This window comes from Molothrus aeneus, chromosome 27 (genome assembly GCF_037042795.1).
Source record: "Molothrus aeneus isolate 106 chromosome 27, BPBGC_Maene_1.0, whole genome shotgun sequence".
NCBI lineage: Eukaryota > Metazoa > Chordata > Aves > Passeriformes > Icteridae > Molothrus > Molothrus aeneus.
In genome coordinates this window covers 5707437-5734441 of record NC_089672.1, presented here as the reverse complement: position 1 = coordinate 5734441, position 27005 = coordinate 5707437, and the positions used below count along the sequence as shown (strand labels likewise).

The 27005-nt window shown below is 53.8% G+C and overlaps 2 protein-coding genes across 9 annotated transcripts; one reads left to right on the top strand and one right to left on the bottom strand.

The window, feature by feature from the left end:
- Positions 1-519: 519 nt before the first annotated feature.
- On the bottom strand, positions 520-7377 carry ARMC6 (armadillo repeat containing 6). 5 transcript variants are annotated; one of them, XM_066566600.1, is made up of 8 exons: positions 7273-7377; positions 6377-6533; positions 5869-5951; positions 4637-5204; positions 3955-4100; positions 3084-3215; positions 2542-2679; positions 520-1632 (listed from the first exon to the last, which is right to left on the bottom strand). In XM_066566600.1, exons 2-8 carry the CDS (start codon positions 6495-6497, stop codon positions 1420-1422), a joined length of 1401 nt encoding a protein of 466 aa, XP_066422697.1. In that variant the 5' UTR covers positions 6498-6533; positions 7273-7377; the 3' UTR covers positions 520-1419. The 5 variants fall into 5 exon arrangements, with proteins under 5 accessions (XP_066422697.1, XP_066422699.1, XP_066422695.1 ...); XM_066566602.1 differs by having other exon boundaries at positions 6377-6536; positions 7273-7345; XM_066566598.1 differs by lacking the exon at positions 7273-7377 and adding an exon at positions 6980-7087.
- SUGP2 (SURP and G-patch domain containing 2) lies at positions 7200-23052 on the top strand. Of its 4 annotated transcripts, XM_066566597.1 has the most exons (12): positions 7200-7289; positions 7700-7861; positions 8855-10459; positions 11155-11272; positions 12272-12473; positions 13500-13611; positions 14676-14787; positions 15594-16099; positions 17289-17353; positions 18089-18225; positions 19650-19770; positions 20880-23052. In XM_066566597.1, exons 2-11 carry the CDS (start codon positions 7756-7758, stop codon positions 19768-19770), a joined length of 3084 nt encoding a protein of 1027 aa, XP_066422694.1. In that variant the 5' UTR covers positions 7200-7289; positions 7700-7755; the 3' UTR covers positions 20880-23052. The 4 variants fall into 4 exon arrangements, 3 of the variants coding, with proteins under 3 accessions (XP_066422694.1, XP_066422693.1, XP_066422692.1); XM_066566596.1 differs by having other exon boundaries at positions 12272-13611; positions 18092-18225; XM_066566595.1 differs by having other exon boundaries at positions 12272-13611.
- The last annotated feature ends 3953 nt before the right edge of the window (positions 23053-27005 follow it).

The window sequence follows — 27005 nt, the reverse complement described above, 5'->3', positions numbered from 1 at the left end:
GGGATCCCGAACGGCCCCACGGGGAGCCCAAAGAGCTCGCCCGGAGACACCGGGGAGCGCCCGGGGCTCCCAGCCCGGGGGTCCCGGCCGGCTCCGCTGTGCAGCACGGCCCCGCTGGGGACAGCAGCGGCTCTGCCCGGTCCCCGCGGCAGCGGCGGTGAGAGCTCGGCTCCAGCAGCTCTCGGTCAAAGGTGAAGGACATGAAACGCCGCGGGTTTGATCCCCCCCGGCCTTTGGGGCTGCTCTCCCCACCCCAAACCCGCCCGCACGGCAAAGCTCGGGAGCCCCGGGCTGCACCCAAGCCGCTGCCCTCGGTTCTCCCCAGCTCTCGCCCCCTCTCTGGGGGCCCTTCCAGCCTCGCTGGGTCAGAGCGGCGCCCAAAGCCCCGCGGCCTCTCCTCCTGCGCGGGGAGCACCCTGACCTTTGCAATGTGCAGGCCTCACGCAGCACCCAGGCATCTCCCTGCCCCTCGCTTTCCCTGCCGCACAAAAAGGCTCCACAAAGAGCCACGCAGCCGTGGAAGGTTTGAGTGCTTTATAAGGTCACCATTTTTACAGAGAATATCACATTAAAAACATCCACTCACAAAACTGGCAGCGGTACAGGAGGAAGGCTCAGCACCAGAGCCTTGAGCTGAGGCTTCAGAGCCTTTCTGGCCCACAAACCCATAGTTCTGCCTCAGTCCGCGAGGTTCTTGGCCCCTTCACTGCAATGAAAGCATTCCTGGATCCAGGGCAGTGCCAGGAGGGGACAAAGCCTGGGACGCCCAGTGGCACCAGCGCCTGCTTGGTCACACTTTGGAATTCCCACCCCTCTGCCAGTCCCTGCCCCGCTTCTCTCGCTGAGGGAGAACGTGAACTTTCCTCCTGGATGCCAACAGTTCCTTTGGATGTTATCCCAAATCCTTACTTTGCCTTTTTTTCTTATTTTTTTGTACTTTTTTTGTGGTTTTTTGTTTTTGTTTAAAACGTTACGCTGGCAGAAAAATCCCAAACAAAGCAGTGACACAAGAGTGGGGTCAGCAGTAAAAGAACAGGGCAACGGGGCAGGGAGAGCACATTCACAAATGCTGGGATTCCTCCCCACGCAGCCCCCGAGCAGGGGCACAGATGGGAACCGGCAGCCAAGGTGGGCAGGACAGAGGCAGCGCTGCTGTCACCAGGGCACGGGAGCAGCGACAGCAGCCCCGTCCTGCAGCCCGGGGGGAGCAGATCATCCTCAGCCATGAGACGATCCAGGCGATGATCACTACACAGAGCTGGTTTGCAGGCTGTGAATGCAGGAAGCCATTTCGGCTGCAGCTCCCCGGGCTCCCTGCAGCCTCCCCAGGCAGGGTTTGCTCCGTCGGGCGGAGCCGCCCGAGGCCGCCTCCCGCCGGGCTCCGGGGCTGCGCAGCTTCCCCGCCGGCTGGCAGGAGCCTCACTGCGCCAGGCCGCCCTTCTGGCCCGTCCACAGCTCCCGCAGCTCCACCTTGCAGCCCAGGTCCCTGAGCGCAGCCCTGGCCACGTCGTCGCAGTCGCGGTGGGCGGCGCGCGCCTCGGCGATCAGGCCCTCGGCGCCCAGCGCCAGGATGGGCCCGCACAGCTCCCGGCTGCGCGACACCAGGTTCCGGATCAGCATGCACGCCTGCTTCTGGGGACAGACAGACACACAGACAGACGGACACGGGGTCACTGGGGGCTCTGCAGGGAGCCATGGGGATCTGCAGGGAGCCGTGGCGGTCACAGCTCCCGGCTGCGCGACACCAGGTTCCGGATCAGCATGCACGCCTGCTTCTGGGGACAGACAGACACACAGACAGACGGACACGGGGTCACTGGGGGCTCTGCAGGGAGCCATGGCGGTCACAGCTCCCGGCTGCGCGACACCAGGTTCCGGATCAGCATGCACGCCTGCTTCTGGGGACACACAGACACACAGACATGGGGGCACTGGGAGCTGCAGGGAGCCACAGGGGTCACTGGGGTCTGCAGGGAGCCACAGGGAGCCATGGGGTCACTGGGGGCTGCAGGGAGGTCAGTGGATTCCTGAGGGAAGCCCAAGGGTCAGTGGGGTCTGTAGGGCACCATGGGGTCACTGGGGTCTATAGGGCACCATGGGGTCAGTGGGGTCTGTAGGGCACCATGGGGTCAGTGGGTTTTTAGGGAAGCCCAAGGGTCACTGGGGTCTGTAGGGCACCATGGGGTCACTGGGGTCTGTAGGGAAGCCATGGGGTCAGTGGGTTTTATAAGGAAGCCATGGGGTCAGTGGGGTCTATAGGGCACCATGGGGTCAGTGGGTTTTTAGGGAAGCCCAGGGGTCAGTGGGGTCTGTAGGGCACCATGGGGTCAGTGGGTTTTTAGGGAAGCCCAGGGGTCAGTGGGGTCTGTAGGGCACCATGGGGTCAGTGGGTTTTTAGGGAAGCCCAGGGGTCAGTGGGGTCTATAGGGCACCATGGGGTCACTGGGTTTTTAGGGAAGCCCAGGGGTCAGTGGGCTTTGCAGGCAAGCCCAGGGCTCAGAGAACAGCCCTGCCTGCTCCGCAGGGGCTGTGGGCACCCACCTGCACAGCCACCTCCCTTGGGTGAGCCCTCATGGCCTGCAGGGCTGCCAGGGCCCCGCCGCCCTCCATGATGACGCTGCAGTTCTCGGGCTTGCGCAGGGCCAGCATGCACAGGGCTGCACAGCCCTGCTCGCAGATCTGCAACACACGGGAGTCAGCTCGCTGCCTGCTGCCTGCCCTGCAGCCAGGGCACAGTGCCCTTTCTTTCCTGCTATGGCACTTGTGCCGTTGTTTTTATTGTTTTGAAGTTTCTCCTGCCGCGGCCTCCTGCTGCTCTGGCACGTACAGCAAGGGGAGGGTTGGAATTATGATCTTAGAGATATTCCCAACCTTCATAATTGTGTGTTTTGCACGCCAGAGGTGTAAACCACCACCCCCACCATCCACCTGATTCAGGAATAAGGAAAACAAAACACTACAAGGCGGAAAAGCCCTAAATTCACACAAACATTGGACGCTGCAGCCAAGCCCAAGGTCACTGCACATCCTGCACGGCTGAGCCCCGTGCCCGCCCCGAGGGAGCTGCCAAGGCCCGGGGGTACCTGAGGCTGGCCCAGGTGGTGGCTGATGGCCAGCACGATCAGCTCGGTGGCCCCGGCCTCCACGATGGCGTCCTTGACGTCGTCGTTGCCGGCCACGGCGCGGATGGCGCCGAGCACCTGCCTCACCACGTCCTGCCCCGGGGAGAAACGGCAGCTCAGGAAGCGGCACGGAGAGCTGGGGGCTCAGAGAGCAAAGCACAGCAGCCCCCATCCCGTGGAAACGGCTGTGATAATTATCAGCTCCAAAAGCCCCACCCTCGGTCACTTCCTTGGACCTTGGGCACCTCTGCCAGACCATCAGCGAGGCTTAAAAATCAGACATCAACCTTGGGACTCGAGCATCTAAATCCTCCTTTTGATGGAAACCCAATCATCCAGCTTTGCTGGGAGCAGGCAGAGTGCCACTGTCACATTTTCTGGAAAAATCTCTCTGCCAGGATTTCTTCTCCTGGGAAGCTGAGAAGCCTCAGAGGAAAAGGAAACAATAATTATCTGATTTGCTTCTCCTGTGTTTTGCTGCTTTGGAACGTGGTTGGAGATTGTTTATCCAACGTGTGAATTGTTTTTACTTAATGACCAATCAGGGTCAGGCTGTGTCAGACTCTGGAAGGAGTCAGGGGTTTTCATTCCCATTCTTTGTAGCCTTCTGTCCGTATCCTTTCTGTGTTCTTTAGTACAACATTCTTTAATATAATATAGACCATAAAACAATAAAACAGCCTTCTAAGAACACGGGGTCAGATTCCTTCATTCCTCCTGCATCTGGGGAACCCAGACAACGGCACAGGCTGAGGCTCACTCACTGACAGGACCCCCTTGCTGAGGATGAGGAGTCCCCCCAGCCCAACCCCAGACACTCCCCACTGCTCACAGGGTGCTCCATGCAGTCGGCCAGCAGAGTCACCATGAAATTCAAGCCCCCCAGGTCCACGATTTCCTGGCAGAACTCATTCCTGACTGAGAGGCGAGAGAGGGTGGCACAGAGCTCGCTGAGAACCGCGGAGTTATCCGTGAAGGCTGTGCAGGAGAGAGGGATGGAGCCATTAGTGCACAATTAACAGGGCTTACTTGGGTTCATTACACAGGAAACAGTGCATTTTGTTTTATGTGTTAGAGCAGGGGAGATGACAGCTGCTCACTCTGCTCACAATGACTTCTCTGGGCAAGAAGCAGCTGAGCCGAGACAAGAGGGCCCTAAGCGTGTAAAACACTTCCTAAATACACTGAAAAACTGCCCTGATGATCTGACTGCCCCACAGGCTATCAGCAGCACCACAGGGGCACTTTTTGGCTCTCTCAGGGCACATTTCATGGAGAGAACTAAACCCCATTTGGGTGGCAAATTCTTGAATCACCTCCGAGGAGCTACAAGTTATGACAATGAGAGAAGAAATCAGAGAATGGGAGAAGAGAAATCACAGGGGGTTCCTGAGCCAATGGCAGAAGAAATCCCAAGTGATTCCTGAGAAGAAGCCACAAGTGATTCCTGAGACAATGAGAAGAAATCCCAGGGGCTTCCCCATGAGGATCAAGCTCCCCAGGGTCCCTTTTACCTTTTGCAGCCTCGATGAGGACTCTCAAGCCATCGTTCTCCAGCACGATCATCTTGGCGTGGTCGTGGGCGTGCCCGAAGGGCACCCGGATGTCGTCGTCGAAGGTCATGACCCTGAGGGCCGAGGCCGCCGTCCTGACCAGCTCGGCGGCGCTGCCGTGCCGGGCGATGGCCCCGGTGAGCACGGGCAGGACGCCCCCCTGGACGAAGGCCTGCCGGTTGTGCTCGTGCTTGAGGCAGGCGTGGCGCACGCAGCGGATCCCGGCCAGCGTCACCTCGGCGTCCTGCTGCTCCCGCAGGCTGCGCAGCAGCAGCTCCCGCCCCGCGGCGTCCAGCAGGTCCGGCTGCCCGTCCAGCAGGGCGGCCAGCGCGGCCAGGGCCTGCAGCAGCAGCTGCCGGTCCCCTGCGGCCAGCTGGCAGGCCGAGAGCACGGCGGGGTAGGCGCCGTGGCGGCCGGCCAGGCAGCGCAAGGCCAGCTGCTCCCGGCACTGCGCCGCCAGCGCCGCCAGCGGCTGCGGCAGCCGCGCCGCGTCCCGCTCCGCCACGGCCCCCGCCAGGCTCTCCAGCGTCTGCGGGACACACCGAGGGTCAGTGCTGCACCCCGGGCGTGCGGGAGCAACAGCGGGGCGGGGGGTCTGAGGCTGGAAACTGGGTCGGGGTAAGGGGAGCGGTGGTTGCGCCGTTTATGGTGTTTGGGATGTGTACACGCAGCCCCCAGAGGGACGGGGGCTCCCTGTGCCACCGCTGCCACAGCCCCACTGGGCACCAGTACCAGCTGAACTGGGTTTAACCAGCTCATTCCAGCTCTGGAAGGATCCACAGCCACGTTGGACAGAGCTTGGAGCAGCCTGGGCTAAGTGGGGCTGATCCCCACCGTGTCCCCATCCGGTCACCCATGGGACACCTCCAGGGCTGGGCAGCCCTGAGCACCCTCCCCACGAGGAAATCCCTCCTGAAGTCCCACCTGAGCCTCCCCTGGCACACCTGGAGGCTGCTCCCTCCTGTCCTGCCCTGGGAGCAGAGCCTGACCCCACCTCACCTACACAGAGCCTTCCCTGCAAAGTGCAAGGAGCTCTTGGAATGTTTTATACTTGCAGAATAAATAGGATTAACTGCCTGAAGAGCTCCCAGAGAAATGGGGCAGAGGCAGAAGTTGGCCTAGTACTTATATCATTATTATTATTATTATATAACCCTGAGAGAGAGAGAGAGAGCAGCAATCTATGCTCCTACCAGCAGGATTTGATGCTTTTGCCTCTGCCCGTTCTCAGAGGCAGGAGGTCTCACAGCTTTCACAATGTTGCTCAGGTCCACACCTAAAAGAAGGAAATAAAACCAAGTTTAATACTGGCTCCAGGAGAACTGGAGTCAAATAAACAGTATTAGTTCCAGTTCTAGGGAAAAGCTGCCAAGGTAACCACCGAGAACAAAGATGAACTTGCAAAGATGCTGAAATGTTCAATTCTGACTGGAAGGTCAGATTCTGCCTTGAACAAAGCTAGATGTCAGTTGAGAGGAGAAAAAAGAAGGAATTTTATTTCACTGACCAAATTTTGCTCTCCAGCTTCCCTCTAAGCAGTTTTGCAGTCATAATTAATCCACAAAAGCAGGTCAGCATTAATGGTGTCTCTGTTCCACTTCACAAAGGCTCCTTTGCAATGCTGCACGACCCACCCCTGCCTGCCGGACTCCTTTAAACCCTGAGGATTTGCAAGAGCCCAGCTTGCAGAGTGCACAGTACCTTGGGACTCGAACTGCAGCACGGCTTCCCTCACAGCCTCCTCGGGTTCCATCTCGAACTCGGTGATGTTCTCCTGCACCGCCTCATCGAACGTCTCCTGGGCGATCTGCTTGGAGCCCATGGTGCCGGCACGGGCTGGATCCGCCTCGGTGTCCTGCTGCTGACACAGGCACAGCTCGTGTTGGTGTCAAACCTTCTAATGCCCGGCAGAGCCCGAGCGAGGGGCTGGTGCCTCCCCGAGACAAAGGCTCAGAACTCTGAACCAAAGATACCCGGTCAAAGGCACGGCCGGTGTTTCATTTAATGGGGAAAACACGGTAAGGAAGAGGGATAAGAAGACATTTCAGCAGCAGTTCTGGATTTCCATGGGGTTTCAGAGCTGTCACCGTGACGGGGCTCTCGCTGCAGCACTGAGGGCACCGCGCCCGCTCACGGCCCCGGCCCTCGGCCCGCCCTGCCCCGCTTCCCCCGGGCCCCGGAGCATCCCACACCCCTCAGCGGGCCCCGCAGCTCCCACAGACGCGGAGAGAGCCCCGAAGGGAGGCGGCGGTGCCAGGGAAGCTCCGGGGCGCACCCGCGGCCCCGCTGCCCCTCACGACCCACCTGGGCTCCCGCCGGCCGCCCCCGCCGCACAAAAGGCGAGGGCGGGACGGCCCCGCTCGGCCGCCGTACGCGCTCTCTGCGCATGCACCATGGCCCCAATTCGCACCGCTCGCCCTCACGCCGAGCGAAAAAGAACGCGGAGGGGCGGCAACGCGCACGCGCGCCGCTCCCGCGCCCGGCCGCTCCCACGCACGCGCAGTAGGTGCAGCGTGCCCGGGCGCGCCCGCAGGGCAGCGGTGGCTCCCTCGGAGCGGGAGGCCGCGGGCCGCTCCCCTCGCTCCCGTCCCGCTTACCGGCAGCGCCCCGCACCGTTAGTACCGCCCCGCGCCCGCCGGCACGGGATCAGGCGGCTCCGCGCAGCGCAGGCGCGGCGGGAGGGGGCGGAACGCGGGGGCGTGGTTAACGCATGAGGAGGCGTGGCCCGTGTGAAGGAAAGGCGTGGTTATACCGGGAGGGGGCGTGGGCTAGAAGGGGGCGTGACCACCCGCGGTCTCCGGGAGCCCCGGGAGCGGCGGGAGGGGCGTGGCCATCAACGGGAGGGGCGTGTCTACCGGCGGAGGGGGCGTGGCTATCGTGAGGCCCCGGTGTGGCGGGGCGGCGGCGGCGCCGGGGCCGCTTCGGTGAGGGCGGGCCGGGCTCGGGCTCCGGTTCCTCCTCCCGGCGCTGCGCGGGGGGCGGCGGGGAAGCGTGAGGCTCCCCTCAGGCTGCGCCTCCCCTCAGGCCGCGGCGGGAGCCCGGGCCCGCGGCAGGCCGAGCCCCGGTGCCGTGAGGGGAAGATGGCCTCTCGGAGGATCACCCGCGACACGTTCGAGGCCGTGGTGCAGGACAAGGTGAAGCGGTACCGGAGCGGTGCCGCGGGGGATCCCGGCCATCGTTTCCCAGGTAGGAGAGCCGGGATGGCGGGAGCAGCCCGGCAGCGCCTGCCATTTATTGATTCATTCATTTATTAATTTATTTATTTATTGGCCTGGCGCCGGTGTTTTTCCACATCCGTTTTTATGGAAGAGGCAGGAGAACAGCTGGGCAAGGACTGGCACCGTAACGGGGATAAAAAATGGGAATTGAGACAAAGGAATTGTCTTCAGCATCGCAGAGTGGGTCCGGTTCCAGGCGGGTCTCCAGGGCTGCAGGATGGAATTCTGGTGATGGCCGAGAAGTTAAATAAATGTAGGAGTGCCATGGAAGCCTTTGGCTCTTTGTGCTTGGTGTTATTTTTGGGGGAAAAAAGCTCAAAGCAGGGCATTGACCTCATGAACATAACACAAAACACGGTCCCCAGATTGGTTTACCTCCTAAATTTGGGATGTAAAATGTCCAGCAAGACACTTGAGTTGCATTCAGAGGGATGGACATTCACAGGAGAGCTTTAAAGTGAAGTCTGGTTATTTTTAGAGTTGCATGAGCCCTGAAGAAATCATTCATATTAAACGCTTCTATTTTTTTTTCCAAGTATTCTTTACTTTCTGAATTGAACCTCTGGGATTGGGGAACAAGGGTCTTGGAAAATGAGAATTTCCTGCAATAATGAGAGAATTGTGGTTGAGTTTGTAGAAAACTCGAGTTCCTGTCCAGGTGTGGAATGGGAATTCTGGGCTGGGTGGCAAGGTGGGGATTGGCCAAAGCTTGGAGTTGCTGGTCTTGGAGGTCTTTGACACTTTATAAATTCTGGGAAAGCTGAAAGTTCAGAGTTCTGGTGGTTTTTGTGCCTCAGGTAGAAGACCAAGGCTTGAGAAAGAAAAACTTGATTTGGAGGAGAACTTGAGCTCCTCATCTTAGGGGTGGGAACATGGGGATGGGAACGTGCTGATGTGGATTTCCCTCAGAAATCTCCCCGTTTTGACCCTTTTCACCCTCTGATTGAATTTCTCTGCCCAGCTCCCTCCCGGCTGCCCCGGCCCCGCTACAGCGAGAGCTTCCAGCACGACGGGCGCTTCCCTCACGCCAACTGCCAGCACCAGGACTGGAGCCAGGAGCCCGGGGAGGATTACCCTGGGGAGAGCTACCCCGGGGAGGATTATCCGGGGGAGGATTACCCCGGGGAGAGTTACCCGGGGGAGAGTTACCCCGGGGAGAGTTACCCCGGGGAGAGTTACGCCGGCCCTTCCTACCGCGCCGCCAGCCCCCTGCCCCGCAAGGAGAATTATTTCCACGGACATTTCTCCCGCCCCGCGCCCCGGGAGCGGGAGTTTGGCCAGGATCACAGGAGGTTCGGCCGTGCGGCTGCCGCCAGCAGGGAGTTCGGGCACCACCCCGCTCCCCACGGGCGGGAGTACGGGCAGCGGGACCGGGAGCACCGGGACTACGGCCCCTCGGGTGGCTGGGAGGCCGGCGGGCAGCGCGCAGCGGGGTTTGGCTCCCCGGAGCTCCTGGGGGATTTCAGGTCTCCGGGGCTGATGGAGGAGGAGGAGTTTGGCAGCGTGGAGGGCCAGGAGTACGAGGCCGAGGACGGCGAGTTCCGGCCGCGCCGGGGAGGCGCGGGCAGGGCCAGAGCGCTCAGGGGGAAGCGCCTCAGCAGGGGCGTGCCAAAGGCCAGGGTGTTCAAAGGAGACCCCAAAAGCCCCCTCAAGAAGTGGGGCGTGAAGAAGGCCCAGCCGGGGCTGGATGCCAAAGCTCTGGAGCCGCCTCTGGAAGGCGCTGCCCGCCCCGAGCAGAGGCCGGCGCCCCTCCAGCCGCACCCCGCGGCAGCCCCGAGAGCCGTCCTGAGGCCGCCAAAGCCCGCCCACGCCTTCAGGAGCCTCAGCTTCGACCTGGTGGACAAGTCTGACATCTTCTCCACCTTCGGCATGGAGATCATCAAGTGGGCCGGGTTCCACAGCATCAGGAACGACGCCGAGTTCTCGCGGCTCTTCGGGGCCCTCTTCGAGCTGGAGACCGAGACCTGCGCCAAGATGCTGGCCTCCTTCAAGTGCTCCCTGAGGCCGGAGCACAGAGATTACTGCTTCTTCACCATCAAGAGCCTGCAGCACGCCGCCCTGAAAACCCCCAAGGTGGACAACGAGTTCCTGAACATGCTGCTGGACAAGGGGGCCGTCAAAACCAAGAACTGCTTCTTTGAGATCATCAAGCCCTTTGATAAGTACATCATGAGGCTGCAGGACCGCCTCCTCAAGGGGGTGACCCCTCTGCTGATGGCCTGCAACGCCTACGAGCTGAGCCTCAAGAGCAGCGGCTTCGGCACCCCCCGGGAAATGGCCGACGCCTTCGAGACCACCGTGTCCCTGTGCAGGAAATCCCTGGCCCTGCTGGGCCAGACCTTCGCCCTGGCCTCTGTCTTCAGGCAGGAGAAGATCCTGGAGGCCGTGGGGCTGCAGGAGATGGCCCCGGCGCCCACAGCCTTCCCCAACTTCGACGACTCCACGCTCTTCGGGAGGGAGTACATCGAGAACCTGAAGGCCTGGCTGGAGAGGAGCGGGTTTCCCATCCAGATGAAGAAGGCAGCGCCCGTGGAGCAGCTCCAGACAGGCTCCCCCGGCCCCAGAGGTAGCGGGGAGGGAGGCGCCCTGCAGGATGGGGCTCATGGCTGCGCTTTGCTTAGGGAGGGGATCCCGGGGAGGCCCACAGGGAGTGTGCTGGAGTTCCTGTGGTGAAGTCCTGTCCTTCCTTCTCTTCCTCTCTGAAATCCCAGCTTTTCACCCCTCTTTCATCACCTCAAGGCGGGGAAACCAGGGTGGACCTGGAACTGCCTTAATTGCAGAGTAAATATTTGCATATATGCAGATCTGGGGATGTCACCGGCACCACTCTAATCAGACCCAGGTGCAGTCCCTTGGAATGTCCAAATCCCTGAGCTGGGCGAGTGCTCCCTCCTGCCTGAAGCATTCTGAATCCATCCTGCTTTTCCCTAAACCAGTGATTTTTTCCTTGAGCCTCAGATCCTTTCTCAGGGAGGTTTTGCAGCGCTGGCACCAAATGGTTGGAAATTTGTCACCCAGCCCTTCAGAGCAGCATCCCAATAAACTGATTTTCCACAGAAACTCCTTTTGCTGCGTCAAGAAATTGCCTTTTTAGGGATGGTTCCACTCGCCTGGGATGGCTGTGGATGTGTTTTTTTAAACCAGGGTGTTTTTAATAAATAATAAAGTTTTGCTTTTTTGGGGGATTTATATATATATATAGTTATTATGTATTTATTTATTTATCTGGGGGGTTTTAATGGGATTTCTTTCTCCCCACAGCCCCCCAGCGAGCTGACAGGAAGGTTCTGGACACGATTGAGCAGCTGGTGAGCAGCATCGTGGCAGGAACCTTGTCTGCCAAGGACAGGAGTGCCCAGAAAACCTCTCCTGAGTACTGGTGGGTGTGTGGGAACTGGCTGGCGGATTTGGATTAAATTAATTAAAACTTCAGCCCTTCGCTCCATGGGAATGATCAAAGCATGTTGTATATTTTTTTTAGGTTGGTTGTTGTTTGGGTTTTTTTAAAATTTTTAAGGGTTTTTAATATTTTTTTTTAGGGGGAAGTGTTTTCCTGGTGTTCATTATCCCTGGAAATGATCCTGGTGCTTGTGTTGCTGCTTTTGATGTGTCAGTAATGGCTCTTTGTTGTTCCAAATTCAAGCTGTTCAAAGGAATTTGCATTTTAGGAGCAAATCCAGGTGATGGAGACACCCAGCAAGGTACCAGGGTTTAGAATTCCAGGGAAGGTGTTGGGAAAGGGGGAGCTGAGGCACCTCCAGGTGTGTGAGCTGATGGATTCCTGTCAATTATTTCTTTCCTTGACCCCAGGAAAACCTGCCCAGCCTCGTGCGGAACACCTGGAAAAATAAACAGACGGGAATGCTGAGGGGGTTTTACTTCAAAAACGGAGATTTTCAGCTGATCTCTCCTTTCCTGTGTTCTCAGGTTCCTGTCTGAGGAGGAGGACAAATATCACAGTAAAAACAGAGATTTTCAGCTGATCTTTCCTTTTTTTGTCTTTCTCAGGTTCCTGTCTGAGGAGGAGGACAAATCTTACAGGCTGAGGCTGTAAAAATGGAGATTTCCAGCAGATTTCTGCTTTTTTCCTGTGTTTCTCAGGTTCCTGTGTCACAAGAAATACAGATCTTAGACTGAGGCTGTAATAATGGAGATTTGGAGCTGATTTCTCCTTTTTTCCTTTGTTGCTCAGGTTCCTGTGTGACCAGGAGAGCCTGGAGTACAAATATCACAGGCTGAGGCTGTAAATATCGAGATTTTAACCAGATTTCTCTGTGTTTCTCAGGTTCCTGTGTGAGCAGGAGAGCCTGGAGTACAAGTACTACAGGCTGAGGCTGTAAATATTGAGATTTTAACCAGATTTCTCTGTGTTTCTCAGGTTCCTGTGTGAGCAGGAGAGCCTGGAGTACAAGTACTACAGGCTGAGGCTGTCGGAGGTGCAGAGGAGCAGCCTGGCAGGGGAGGCAGCAGCCCCGGAGTCCCTGAGGGCCATGCTCTATGCCAGGAGGGTGGCCAGCATCAAAAGGAGACTTTTCAAGAGGAAAAAAAAACCTGGGCTTGCCCCTGCCCGTGCCAGGAAGGTGAGGAGGGCAAGCACTGGCACCCAGACCGTGCTGTCAGCGGGCACAGGAACGAAACAGCCAGGCAAAAATGCTCCAGGGGGCACGGGAACAGAACAGCCAGGCAAAAATGCTCCAGGGGGCACGGGAACAGAACAGCCAGGCAAAAATGCTCCAGGGGGCACAGGAACAGAACAGCCAGGCAAAAATGCTCCAGGGGGCACAGGCACGAAACAGCCAGAGAGAAACCTGTCAGCTGGCACAGGAATGGAACACCCTGACCAAAACCTTGCAGCTGGGACAGGAATGAAACACCCTGACCAAAATCTGTCAGCTGGCACAGGAATGGAACAGCCAGATGAAAATGCTCCAGGGGGCACAGGAACAAAACACCCAGAGAGAAACCTTGCAGCAGGCACAGGAATGGAACACCCAGAGCAAAGTCTCCCAGCTGGCACAGGAATGGAACACCCTGACCAAATTCTGTCATCTGGCACAGGAATGAAACACCCTGACCAAATTCTGTCAGCTGGGACAGGAATGAAACAGCCAGGCCAAAATGTCCCAGCTGGGACAGGGCCAGACCAAAACCTTGCAGCTGGCACAGGAATGAAACAGCCAGAGCAAAATGTCCCAGCTGGCACAGGAATGGAACACCCAGACAGGAATCTCCCAGCTGGCACAGGGCTGGAGCAGCCACACCAAAATCTCCCAGCTGGGACAGGAATAAAACACCCAGAGCAAAACCTGTCAGCTGGCACAGGAATGAAACAGCCAGAGCAAAACCTGTCAGCTGGCACAGGGCTGGAACACCCAGACAGGAATCTCCCAGCTGGCACAGGAATGAAACACCCTGACCAAAATCTGTCAGCTGGCCCAGGGCTGGAGCAGGCACAGCAAAACCCGCCCGCTGCAGGGGCTGGCCTGGCCCGGCCTGGCCCCGGTGCCACCTGTGCCCCCCAAGGTGCCACCTGTGCCCCCCAGGGTGCCACCTGTGCCCCCCAAGGTGCCACCTGTGCCCCCCAGGGTGCCACCTGTGCCCCCCAGGGTGCCAGCAGCAGCTCCCAGGTGCCCGTGGCAGCAGAGGGAAGAGCAGACGCCGAGGGCTTGGCAGCAGATCCTGAACCCCTCCCAGCCCTGGGATCGCAGTTTGCTGATGGTGAGTGGGGCTCTGGGGCTGGACTTGGGGTTTTAATTGTAGCAGGGGAAAAAGTAACTAATGTGGGGTTGGATTGGGGATTTCAGTTATAGCAGGGAAAAACAAACAGGGTCTGGATTGGGGATTTCAGTTATAGCAGGGAAAAACAAACAGGGGTTGGATTGGGGATTTCAATTATAGCAGGGAAAAACTAATATGGGGTTAGATTGGGAATTTAAATTATATCCAGGAAAAACAAACAGGGGTTGGATTGGGGATCTAAATTATAGCAGGGAAAAACTAACAGGGGTTGGATTGGGGATTTCAATTATAGCAGGGAAAAACAAACAGGGGTTGGATTGGGGATTTCAATTATAGCCAGGAAAAACAAACGGGTTGGATTGGGGATTTAAATTGTTGCAGGGGAAACAAACAGGAATTTTGGGAATATTGTGTCCAGGAAAAACTAGCATGGGGTTGGATTGGAGATTTCAATTATATCCAGGAAAAACAAACAGGGGCTGGATTGGGGATTTAAATTATATACAGGAAAAACAAACGGGTTGGATTGGGGATTTCAGTTATTGCAGGGGAAACAAACAGGAAAAATTAACAAGGGGTTGGATTGGGAATTTTGAACTATAGCAGGGGAAAACAAGCAGGAATTTTGGGAATATTAAATTGTGTCCAGGAAAAACTAACATGGGGTTGGATTGGGGATTTTGAACCTATAGCAGGGGAAAACAAGCAGGAATTTTGGGAATATTAAATTGTGTCCAGGAAAAACTAACATGGGGTTGGATTGGGAATCTAAACCATAGCAGGGAACAAACTAACATGGGGTTAGAGCTGGGATGTTAAATTACAGCAGGAAAACCAAACAGGTTATGTGGGAATTTTGAATCATAGCAGGGAAAACAATCTGGGGTTGGATTGGGCATTTCAAACCGTGTCCAGAAAAAAACCCAAACTGCTGCAATCCACTAAAGTCCCTGCCGAAGGCCCCCGAGCCCATTTGTGGAACCCTGAGCTCTGGAGCCCTCGGCTGCCCTGCCCTGTTTCACAGAACGTTTTGCCCCTTGCAGTGGATGCCAGGACCATGGAAACTGCAGAGAAGCTGGCCAGGTTTGTGGCTCAGGTAGGGCCAGAGATTGAGCAGTTCAGCATTGACAACAGCGCAGACAACCCCGAGCTCTGGTGAGTCCCTGCCCCTCCCTCCCTCCCCTTCCTGCTCCAATCCCTGCATTCGGGGATTTAGGAACACCTTTGGGGATTTGGGGGCAGTTCTCCCGCACCTCCGTTAATGGGGAATATCTGAAATATCTCGGGGAAAATAAAACATTTCTGCAGAAATATATTGATTTCTGATCATCAACTTGATTTCTTTTTGAGCCTAATCACCAACCTGAACCCTGAAACTGGGAGTTTTCAAGATGATTCCAATGAATTCATTTGACCTTAATTTCTCTGGATTTTTGACCTTATTTCCCCTGGAGTTTTGACCTTGTTTCCCCTGGCTTTTGGACCTTGTTTTCCTTGGATTTTTGACTTATCTCCCCTGGCTTTTTGACCTTCTTTCCCCTGGATTTTTCACCTTATTTCTCTGACATTTTGACTTTATTTCCCCTGCATTCTTGACCTTATCTTCCCTGGATTTTTTGCCTTATCTTCCTGGATTTTTGATATTGTTTCTCTGGCTTTTTGACCTTATTTTCCTGGATTTTTTACCTTATTTCCCCTGCATGTTTGACTTTATTTCCCTGGACTTTCCCCCTTTCCCCCCCTGCATTTTCCCCCTTTCCCCCCCTGCATTTTCCCCCTTTCCCCCCTGCATTTTCCCCCTTTTCCCCCCTGCATTTTCCCCCTTTTCCCCCCTGCATTTTCCCCCTTTTCCCCCCTGCATTTTCCCCCTTTTCCCCCCTGCATTTTCCCCCTTTTCCCCCCTCATTTTCCCCCTTTTCCCCCCTCATTTTCATTCCTCACCTCCCCTTTCCTCACCCCAGGTTCCTGCAGGACCAAACCAGCCCCGCCTTCAAATTCTACCGCATGAAAGTCCTGGAGCTGTGTCCCTCCATCACCTTCAGCCCCGAGGCTGCAGAAGCTGCCAGGGCTGCAGGGACAGCCCTGGACACCGAGGAGGACGAGGAGGAAGAGGAGGAGGAAGAAGAAGAAGAGGAAGAGGAAGAAGAAGAAGAGGAAGAGGAAGAAGCTGAGTTTGAGCCCTCCCCAGCTGATGAGGAGGATGAGGATGATGAGGAGGCCGTGGCAGCAGGTAGAAGGGTGACAAAGCTAGAGGAAGATGTGGTGTCCCTGGCAGGAGAGGAGGTGTCAGGAGGTGACGCGCAGCTCTGCAGCCCCTCTGACGGCGCTGTCCCAACTCTGTCGACACAGGCACCCCCCGGCCCGGGCCCCGGCGCGCGCTTCCCCCGCAAACGCGTCAGCTCCAAGTCGCTGAGGGTGGGCCTGATCCCGGCCCCCAAACGGATCTGCCTCATCCAGGAGCCCAAAGGTCAGTGGGCGCCGAAAGGGTTAAATCCTGAACGGAATTTGGGGCATTGTGGCTTCAAAAATGGCATTTGTTCAGTGCAAAGTTCAGCCCAAGTGCCTGAGGGTGGGCCTGATCCCGGCCCACAGAAGGATCTGCCTCATCCAGGAGCCCAAGGGTGGCTTGGCAGTGAAATGGTTAAATTCTGTATGGAATTTGGGCCAAAATCCCCATTTTTTGGGTGCATTGTCACTTAAAACATCAGATTTGTTCAATGCAAAGTTCAGCCCAAGTCCCTGAGGGTGGGCCTGATCCAGGGCCCACAGAAGGATCTGCCTCATCCAGGAGCCCAAAGGTCAGTGGGCACCAAAGGGGTTAAATCCTGAACGGAATTTGGGCCAAAATCCCCATTTTTTGGGTGCATTGTCACTAAAAACATGGGATTTGTTCAGTGCAAAGTTCAGCCCCAGTCACTGAGGGTGGGCCTGATCCCGGCCCACAGAAGGATCTGCCTCATCCAGGAGCCCAAAGGTCAGTGGGCACCAAAGGGGTTAAATCCCCTATGGAATTTGGGCCAAAATCCCCATTTTTTAAGGTGTTGTGGCTTTGAAAATGGCATTTATTCAATGCAAAGTTCAGCCCCAGTCACTGAGGGTGGGCCTGATCCCGGCCCACAGAAGGATCTGCCTCATCCAGGAGCCCAAAGGTCAGTGGGCACCAAAGGGGTTAAATCCCCTATGGAATTTGGGCCAAAATCCCCATTTTTTCCATTTTTTAGGTGTTGTCACTTAAAAAACCCGATGATTTCTCCAATACAAAACTCAGCTCCAGGTCCCTGAAGGATCTGAGCTCAAGGTCAGCGGGCACTGCAAGGGTTAAATTTTATACTGAAATAAATGAGGATTTGGGCAAAAAATCTGATTTTTTTTTTGGTGTTTTGTCACTTAAAAATGGCATTTTTGGTACAAAAATGAGCTGAAGAAATCATTTGTTATGGGCCAATATATTTCTATTAGATTGCAAATATATTGAATTTTTTCATTAATTCTGATCTTTTTATTGCTTTAATTTTTCTTATTGCTTCTGTTTTAGGTCCAGGCTTGAGACGGAATTTTTGGAGGATTTTTAGCTGTTGTTTGGAGGAAAAAATTAAATTTTTTTTACTAAAATAATTTGGATTTCCAGCTGAATTTTGTGGGTTTTTGCCTTGCAGTGCATGAACCTGTCAGGATTGCTTATGACAGACCCCGGGGCTGCCCTGTCACAAAGAAAAAAAAGGTAAAAAATTCGCATTTCTGCCACCAAATCCAACCAAAAATGAGAAATGGTTTGGGAAAAAAAAAACAATCTGGAAAGAAGGAAATTCATTTTTGAAAATTTATTTTAAAATTCCTTTTAAAGAAGGAAATTACTGTGAGGAAATTCCTTTAAAAAACTCCTTTAAAAATTCCTTTAAAGGAAGGAAATTCCTTTTAAAAAATCCTTTATAAATTCCTTTAAGTGTCAGGAATTTCCTTTAAAAAAATCAATTTACACTGATCCTGATGGGAATTTCACCCTAATAAATTTTATAATTTTTTACCCATTTTATCCTAATAAATATTAATATTTTTTTTTGCCATTTTTCCCCATTTTCCCCAGAAGCCCAGGGCGCTGGAGGTGCCCCAGAAGAGGCTGAGCCCCAGGAACGTGGGGTTCCAGATGCTGGCAGGAAATTCCTTCTAAAAAATCCCTTTTAAAAATTCCTTAAAAAAAAAAGAGAAAATTCCTTTAAAAAAATAATTTAAAAATTCCTTTAAATGAATGAAAATCCCTTTAAAATCTCATTTAAAATAAGGAATTTCCTTTAAAAAAAAATCCAATTTACACTGATCCTGATGGGAATTTCACCCTAATAAATTTTAATTTTTTTTCACCCCTTTCTCCCTAGTAAATGTTAATTTTTTCCCGTTTTTTCCCCGTTTTTTCCCCGTTTTTTCCCCGTTTTTTCCCCGTTTTTTCCCGTTTCCCCAGAAGCCCAGGGCGCTGGAGGTGCCCCAGAAGAGGCTGAGCCCCAGGAACGTGGGGTTCCAGATGCTGCAGAGGATGGGCTGGCAGGAGGGGCACGGGCTGGGCTCGCGCGGCCGCGGCATCCGGGAGCCCCTGCACCTGTAAGGGGGGAATGGGGGGGAAATGGGGGAAAAATGGGGGGAAATGGGGGGGAAATAGGGGAAAAATGGGGCATTTATGGGGGGGGAAATGGGGAGAAATGGGGCATTTATGGGGGGGGAAATGGGGAGAAATGGGGCATTTATGGGGGGAAAATGGGGCGTTTATGGGGGGAAAATGGGGGAAAATGGGGGGGGAAATGGGGCATTTCTGGGGGGGAAAAAGGGGGGAAAATGGGGGGGAAAATGGGGCATTTCTAGGGGGGAAAATGGGGGAAAATGGGGGGGGAAATGGGGCATTTATTGGGGGGGAAATAGGGCATTTCTGGGGGGGAAAAAGGGGGGGAAAAGGGGGGAAAATAGGGCATTTATGGGGGGAAAAATGGGGGGGGAATAGGGCATTTATGGGGGGAAAATAGGGCATTTATGGGGGGGGAAATAGGGCGTTTATGGGGTGAAAAAGGGGGGGGAAATAGAGCATTTATGGGGGGGAAAATAGGGGGATTTGTGGGGGGAAAATAGGGGGATTTGTGGGAGAAAAAAGGGGGGTTTATAGGGGATTTATGGGGGGAAATAGGGGGTTTTAATGGGGGAAAAAGGAGGGTTTAGAGGGGATTTATAGGGGTAGTTACGGGGAAAAAAGGGGATTTATCGGGGGGGTTTATAGGGGAAAATAGGGGGATTTATAGGGGGAAATGGGGAATTAATGGGGGAAAAGAGGGGGATAAATAGGAGATTTATAGGGGAAGGTAAGGAAGTGTAGAGGGGAAAATGGGGGGGTTATAGGGGAAGATAGGGGGACTAATGGGGGAAAATAAGAGTTTTAGTGTGGGACATTGAGAGTTTTTAATGGAGGAAATAGAGGTTTTAATAGGGGAAAATAAGGGGGTTTTAATAGGGGAAATTCATGATTCTAATGGGGGAATTAAGAGTTTTTAATAGGGGAAAATAAAGGTTTAATATGGGAAATGCCCTAAATCTCCATAAAATTCCCTTTTATCCCGAATTCTTTGCCGTTCCCTGATCCCCCCTTCAAATCCTCTGGGCCCGAATTCCTGAGGCCCCAAAATCGAGAGATTTCCACCAGAAAACCAAACCCCAACTTAAACCCTGCTCCACAATCCCCTCTCCCACCTGATTTTTTTTTTTTTCTTTTCTTTTTCCCCACAAAATCCCATTTTGCCACTGGGAGTTCACCTTCTCATGGGAACTGGGGGGGGGGGGGGAAAAAAAAAATAATTTAAAATAATTCAAAATAATCCAGAATAATTCAAAATAATCCAGAATAATCCAAAATAATCCAGAATAATTCAAAATAATCCAGAATAATTCAAAAAAGTGTTTGGCTGCGGCGGGCGCCGCGCGCCGCAGAACGGATTGGAAGAAATGGGATTTGTTGGCTCTGACTGTGACATTTCCTTCGCCAGGGCTGCGACCTCGGCTGGGGAGGGTTTGGGAGTGGCGGGGGAGCAGAGCCACGAGGACGCTTTTGACATTTTCCGCCAGAGGATGATCCAGATGTACCGGCAGAAAAGGGCAAACAAATAGGTGAGTGCCAAAGGGGCCAGGGCTGCAATCCTCCCCAAATTCTCCTTTCCTGCCCCAAATTCTCCTTTCCCTGCAATCCTGCCCCAAATTCTCCCTTTCCTGCCCCAAATTCTCCTTTCTGCCCCAAATTCTCCCTTCCTGCCCCAAATTCCCCCTTTCCCTGCAATCCTGCCCCAAATTCTCCTTTCCTGCCCCAAATTCTCCTTTCCTGCCCCAAATTCTCCTTCCCTGCCCCAAATTCTCCTTTCTGCCCCAAATTCTCCTTTCCTGCCCCAAATTCTCCTTTCCTGCCCCAAATTCTCCTTTCCCTGCAATCCTGCCCAAATTCTCCCAATCCTGCCCCAAATTCTCCTTTTCTGCCCCAAATTCTCCCAATCCTGCCCCAAATTCTCCCAATCCTGCCCCAAATTCTCCCTTTCCTGCCCCAAATTCTCCCTTTCCTGCCCCAAATTCTCCTTTCCTGCCCCAAATTCTCCTTTCTGCCCCAAATTCTCCCTTTCCTGCCCCAAATTCTCCTTTTCTGCCCCAAATTCTCCTTTCCTGCCTCAAATTCTCCCAATCCTGCCCCAAATTCTCCCTTTCCCTTTCCTGCCCCAAATTCTCCCTTCCTGCCCCAAATTCTCCCTTCCTGCCCCAAATTCTCCTTTCCTGCCCCAAATTCTCCTTTCCCTGCAGTTCTGGGGCAGTTCTTGGGGGTTCTGGGTGCCCTGGGGGTGCTGAGGGAGCCCAAAACTTGAATTTTTGGAGGCTTTTCTGATTTTTGAGATGCTGGAGGTGCCGAGGGACCCCAAAATCTTCACTTGTTGGAGTTTTTCGGATTTCTGAGAATCTCTTTTTCTCTCTTCTCTCTTTTTCTCTTTTCTCTCTTTTTCTCTCTTTTTCTTCCCCCCTTTTCCCCCCTCTTTTTCCCCCTTTTCCCCTCTCTTTTTCCCCTTTTCCCCTCTCTTTTTCCCCTTTTCCCCCACTCTTTTTCCCCTTTTCCCCTCTCTTTTTCCCCCTTTTTCTCTTTTCCCCCTTTTCCCCCTCTTTTTTCCCCCTTTTCCCCTCTCTTTTTCCCCCTTTTCCCCTCTTTTTCCCCCTTTTCCCCCTCTCTGTTTCTCTCATTCCAGGCTCTGTTTCCATCAGGACCCCAGGGCCCCTCCCCTCCCTCCCGCGCTGTCTCTGCTGCGTTTGCTCCGATTTGCCCGGAATCCGCCCAAATTTCACATTTCCCACCCCAAATTCCGCATCTTCCCTGGAATTCCACCCCAAATTCCAGATTTTCCACCCCAAACTCCGGATTTCCTCTGGAATCCCACCCCAGATTCCGGATTTTCCATCCCAAATTTCAGATTTTCCCTGGGATCTATCCCAAATCTGGATTTTCCTTGGAATTCCACCCCAAATTCCGGATTCTCCATCCCAAATTTCGGATTTCCCTGGAATTCCACCCCAAATTCCGGACTTTCCATCCCAAATTCCGGATTTCCCTGGAATTTCACCCCAGATTCTGGACTTTCTGTCCCAAATTCTGGATTTTCCCCGGAATTCCACCCCAAATTCCGGATTTTCCACCCCAGATTCCGGATTTTCCACCCCAAATTTTGGATTTCCCTGGAATTCCGTCCCAAATTCCGGATTTTCCACCCCAAATTTCGGATTTCCCCAGAATTCCGCCCCAGATTCCAGATTTTCCACCCCAAATTCCGGATTTGCCATCCCAAATTTCGGATTTCCCCAGAATTCCACCCCAAATTCCGGATTTTCCACCCCAGATTCCGGATTTTCCACCCCAAATTCTGGATTTTCCCTGGAATTCTGCCCCAAATTCCAGATTTTCCGTCCCAAATTCTGGATTTTTCCCAGAATTCCGCCCCAGATTCCGGATTTTCCACCCCAGATTCCGGATTTTCCGTCCCAAATTTCGGATTTTCCCTGGAATTCCGCCCCATATTCCGGGTTTCCCGCCCCGGATTCCGGATTTTCCCCAGAATTCCGCCCCAGATTCCGGATTTCCCGCCCCAGATTCCAGATTTCCCGCCCCATATTCCGGAATTCCGCCCCGGATCCCGGGTTTTCCCTCCCATATTCCGCATTTCCCGCCCCATATTCCAGAATTCCGCCCCGGATCCCGGGTTTTCCCTCCCATATTCCGCATTTCCCGCCCCATATCCCGGTTTTCCCCCTTGCCGTGCGGTCTCCACCCCGAGAGGGCAGATGAGGAATTTCCCCCGTTTGGTGCCAGGGATGTTTGGGGGATGCTCAGGGTCGAGCTGGGCGATCCCGGGCCTGGATTTGCATTTTTGTTGCGCCTCTGGCCCTGTGCAGGGATTCGCGGTTTTGTTTGGATTGAATTTTGAATTTGGTTTTGCTGGGATCTGGAATTCCTCTGGGTGCAGAGCAGCGTTTTGGGGTCAAAATCCGTTTTTGGGGATGGGATTCCTCACCAAAAACTGGAATTATTTCCCAAAAATCAACGTACAAGGTTTTGGTCTTTTCCTCCTGACCTCCCACTCTACTTCCAACTTTTATTTTACCCACGTAAAGCCTCAAAACTCCAAATATTCTCCTTTTGGCTTCTTCGTACCCTAATTAAAAAAAAAAATTAATTAATTTGAGTTTTGAATCCTGCATATCTCAGAGCTGAGTGGCCAAGCACAACCCGAGGTGGGTTTGAGCAATAAAACACCTGAAAAATGAGAATAAAACACTGAAAAATCAGAATAAAACACCTGAAAATTCAGAATAAAACACCTGAAAAATGAGAATAAAACACCAGAAAATTCAGAATAAAACACCTGAAAAATGAGAATAAAACACCTGAAAAATCAGAATAAAACACCTGAAAATTCAGAATAAAACACTGAAAAATCAGAATAAAACACCTGAAAAATCAGAATAAAACACCTAAAAATTCAGAATAAAACACGTGAAAATGAGAATAAAGCACTGAAAAATCAGAATAAAACACCTTAAAAATGAGAATAAAACACCTTAAAAATGAGAATAAAACACCTGAAAATTCAGAATAAAACACCTGAAAATGAGAATAAAACACTGAAAAATCAGAATAAAACACCTTAAAAATCAGAATAAAACACCTGAAAATTCAGAATAAAACACCTGAAAATCAGAATAAAACACCTGAAAAATCAGAATATGCTCAAACCACCACAGGGTTTTTCTGAAAAAAAAAAAAAAATCCAGTTTTGGGGTTTTTGGTGACCAGTCTTGGGGTTTTTGTTCCGTTTGGGGCTGGGACTGTTGGAGTTCTCTGTGCCAATAAAATTCTGGTGTTGGAAATTTGGTGTTTGGGGATTTTGGTGTTCGGGGGTTTTGGGGTTTGGGGTTTTAGGGTTTGGGATTTCAGGGTTTGGAATTTTGGGATTTGGGGTTTTGGGGTTTGGAATTTTGGGATTTTGGGGTTTGAGATTTGGGGTTTCCTGACCCCTGTGGGGTCAGGGAGGGGTTGGGGTGGGAGGGACCCCAAAGCCCCTCTGGGGACATCCTTGGGGACATCATGGGGAGAGCCTGGGGACACTCTGGGGACACTCTGGGGACACTCTGGGGACACTTTGGGGACACTCTGGGGGCACTTTGGGGACACTTTGGGGACACTTTGGGGACACTTTGGGGGCACTTTGGGGGCACTCTGGGGACACTCTGGGGACACTCTGGGGACACTTTGGGGGCACTTTCTGCCATCCCAGGTGGCTCCAGCCATGTCCCTGTCTGGTGTCCCTGTCCCTCTGTCTGTCCCTGTCCCTCTGTCTGTCCCTGTCCCTTTCCTGTCCCTGTCCCTTTCCTGTCCCTGTCCCTCTGTCTGTCCCTGTCCCCTCTGTCCCTCTGTCCCTGTCCCTTTCCTGTCCCTGTCCCTTTCCTGTCCCTGTCCCTCTGTCTGTCCCTCTCCTGTCCCTCTGTCTGTCCCTGTCCCTCTGTCTGTCCCTCTCCTGTCCCCTCTGTCCCTCTGTCTGTCCCTCTCCTGTCCCTCTGTCTGTCCCTCTGTCCCTCTGTCCCTCTGTCCCTCTCCTGTCCCCTCTGTCCCCCCCAAGTAGGGCAGACCCTCCTGCCCCCCCCTCAGAGCTCTCATTAATGACCTGCCCCAATTAAACCGGGCTGAGTGCCTGGGCTGGGCTGGGGGAGGAGCTGCTGCAGGCGGGGCTGCACAAATCCCAAATGTGGGCTCTGAAATGCCAAATGTGGGCCCCGAAATCCCAAATGTGGGCTCTGAAATGCCAAATGTGGGCCCCGAAATCCCAAATGTGGGCTCCGAAATTCCAAATGTGGGCTCCGAAATTCCAAATATTGGCCCTGAAAATGCAAATGTGGGCCCCGAAATGCCAAATGTGGGCTCCGAAATTCCAAATGTTGGCTCTGGAATTCCAAATATTGGCCCCGAAATGCCAAATGTGGGCTCTGAAATGCCAAATGTGGGCTCCGAAATTCCAGATATTGGCCCTGAAATGCCAAATTTGAGCTCTGGAATTCCAAATGTTGGCTCTGAAATTCCAAATTTTGGCTCTGAAAATCCAAATATTGGCTCGGAAATTCCGAATGTTGGCTCTGAAATTCCAGATATGGGCTCTGAAAATCCAAATTTGGGCTCTGAAATTCCAAATTTTGGCTCCGAAATTGCAAATGTTGGCTCTGAAATTCCGAATGTTGGCTCTGAAATTGCAAATATTGGCTCCGAAATTGCAAATATTGGCCCTGAAATTGCAACTATTTCATGTAAAACTGCTGGTTTGGGAGTAATTACTGATCAAAAATATAAATACCCTCGTTAGCAGCGCCATCAACATCAATTGGGTGTGGACACAGTCGTGTGTTCAACATGAACAGACACAGCAATATTTTCTGTTAACTGGGTTGATCAATAACTCCTTTAAAAATGCGGAATTAAAGGTTTTGTAACCCTGAGCCACAGCAGGGCGGCAGCGGCCTCAGGGGCACGGGGAGGCTTTAATGAGCTGCTTTGAACAGAAAAGGAAAGGTGAATTTGGGTATTTTTAGTGCTGAAGGATGAATTTCTGTCCTCGGGAACAGAAAAGTGGCTCAGGGGCCGTTCTGGAGGGGAATTCTGAGCAGCTGTGGGGGAAAAAAAAGGAATTTTGGGGTTGAAAGGAGCAGATCTTGGGGTTTATTGGAGTTCTGTGCTCCAGGGGGAGATGGGGGATCCCTGCAGGAGGTTAAATTTCAGCGGTTTGCATTGAAACACTCCCACTTTTAAATTTAAATACTGAAATAACACGAAATACTAAAATAATACCGAATACTACTTCTACTCAATATTGGCAGTGTTTAACTCGGACAAAGTGACAGAGAGTGAGAGGAAATGCAGCATCAAATGGGGAATTTCTGTTCGGTTTTAAAGAAACACAGAATGGGAGGGGACAGGGATGGGGACAGGGGTGGGGACAGGGGACAGGGTGGGACAGGGATGGGACAGGGGACAGGGGACAGGGTGGGACAGGGAAGGGGACAGGGTGGGACAGGGAAACAGCGTAGGATGGGAAGGAGAGGAAAGGCTGAGTGAGAGCAGTGGGGGATTCATACTGGGTTATCACACCCGGGTTATCACACTGGGTTATCATCACTTGTGTTATCACATCTGGGTTATCACACTGGGTTGTCACAGGTTATCAGTCTGGGTTATCATCACTTGTGTTATCACACCCAGGTTATCATCACTTGTGTTATCACACTCAGGATATCACACCCGGGTTATCACAGGTTATCAGTCTGGGTTATCATCACTTGTGTTATCACACCCGGGTTATCACACTCAGGTTATCACACTGGGTTATCACACTGGGTTATCACACCTGGGTTATCACACCTGGGTTGTCACAGGTTATCAGTCTGGGTTATCACACCCAGGTTATCACACCTGGGTTATCATCACTTGTGTTACCACACCTGGGTTATCACACTGGGTTATCTCACTCAGGATATCACACCCAGGTTATCATCACCTGGGTTATCACACCCGGGTTATCACACTCAGGATATCACACCCATGTTATCATCACTTGTGTTACCACACCTGGGTTATCACACTGGGTTATCACAGGTTATCAGTCTGGGTTATCATCACTTGTGTTATCACACCCGGGTTATCACACCCATGTTATCATCACTTGTGTTATCACACTCAGGATATCACACCCATGTTATCATCACTTGTGTTATCACACCCGGGTTATCTCACCCGGGTTATCATCACTTGTGTTATCACACTCAGGATATCACACCCGGGTTATCACAGGTTATCAGTCTGGGTTATCATCACTTGTGTTATCACACCTGGGTTATCACACCCGGGTTATCACACTCAGGATATCACACCCATGTTATCATCACTTGTGTTATCACACCTGGGTTATCTCACTCAGGTTCTCACACCCGTGTTGGTGCTGCCGGGGTGGAATCTGGATTCCAGGGCTGAGGGCGGTTTGGGGCACAGAGAACCCCAAGGATTCCAGGGTTTTGTGCTGCAGACACTCCCAGGGCCCCGAGCCGCTGTCCCGGCAGGCGGTGCTGCCGCCGCCGCGAATAAAGTCGGGAGAAGAAAAGCGGCCAAACGTGAGCGGGATGGGGCGGCGGGAGCGGGCAGGGACCGGGTAGGGAGCGGGCAGGGACCGAGCAGGAGCGGGGAGGAGCGGGCAGGGACCGGATAGGGAGCGGGCAGGAGCGGCAGGGACCGGGCAGGAGGGACAGGGACCGGATAGGGAGCGGGCAAGAGCGGGCAGGACCGGCAGGCGCCGGGCAAGGAGCGGCAGGGACCGGGCAGGGAGCGGAAGGGACCGGGTAGGTACCGGACAGGAGGGACAGGCGCCGGGCAGGAGGGACAGGGAGCGGGCAGAGAGCGGACAGGAGGGACAGGGAGCAGGCGGGAGCGGGCAGGAGCGGGCAGAGAGCGGCAGGGACCAGGCGGGAGCGGGCAGGAGCGGACCGGGAGCGGGCAGGAGCGGACCGGGAGAGGGCAGCGAAGAGCTCGGGCCGGCCGGGCTCGGGGGCAAGGCTCGGAGCGGGGGCAGGAAAGGCTCGGAGCGGCACCGGCTCCATCCAGGCGCTCCCTGCCGGGCCGGAACCGAGCGGGGGAGCCGGGCAGCAGCGGGCGGAGAAGCGCCGGGGCCGGGGCCGCTCCCGGTCCTGGAGCCTCTCCCGGGGCCACTCCCGGAGCCGCTCCCGGTGCTGATCCCGGAGCCGGTGCTGATCCCGGAGCCGGAGCCTCTCCCGGTGCCGATCCCGGT

Excerpts from the sequence above, each read along its gene's own strand:
- SUGP2 (XM_066566595.1), top strand. The coding sequence starts at position 7,756 with ATGGCCTCTCGGAGGATCACCCGCGACACGTTCGAGGCCGTGGTGCAG. Across the intron at positions 7,862-8,854 it reads TCCCGGCCATCGTTTCCCAG|CTCCCTCCCGGCTGCCCCGG; the intron begins GTAGGAGAGCCG and ends TTCTCTGCCCAG. Across the intron at positions 11,273-12,271 it reads AAAACCTCTCCTGAGTACTG|GTTCCTGTGTGAGCAGGAGA; the intron begins GTGGGTGTGTGG and ends TGTGTTTCTCAG.
- ARMC6 (XM_066566598.1), bottom strand. The coding sequence starts at position 7,063 with ATGCGCAGAGAGCGCGTACGGCGGCCGAGCGGGGCCGTCCCGCCCTCG. Across the intron at positions 4,101-4,636 it reads CCTCATCGAGGCTGCAAAAG|CCTTCACGGATAACTCCGCG; the intron begins GTAAAAGGGACC and ends TCTCCTGCACAG. Across the intron at positions 2,680-3,083 it reads ACCACCTGGGCCAGCCTCAG|ATCTGCGAGCAGGGCTGTGC; the intron begins GTACCCCCGGGC and ends CGTGTGTTGCAG.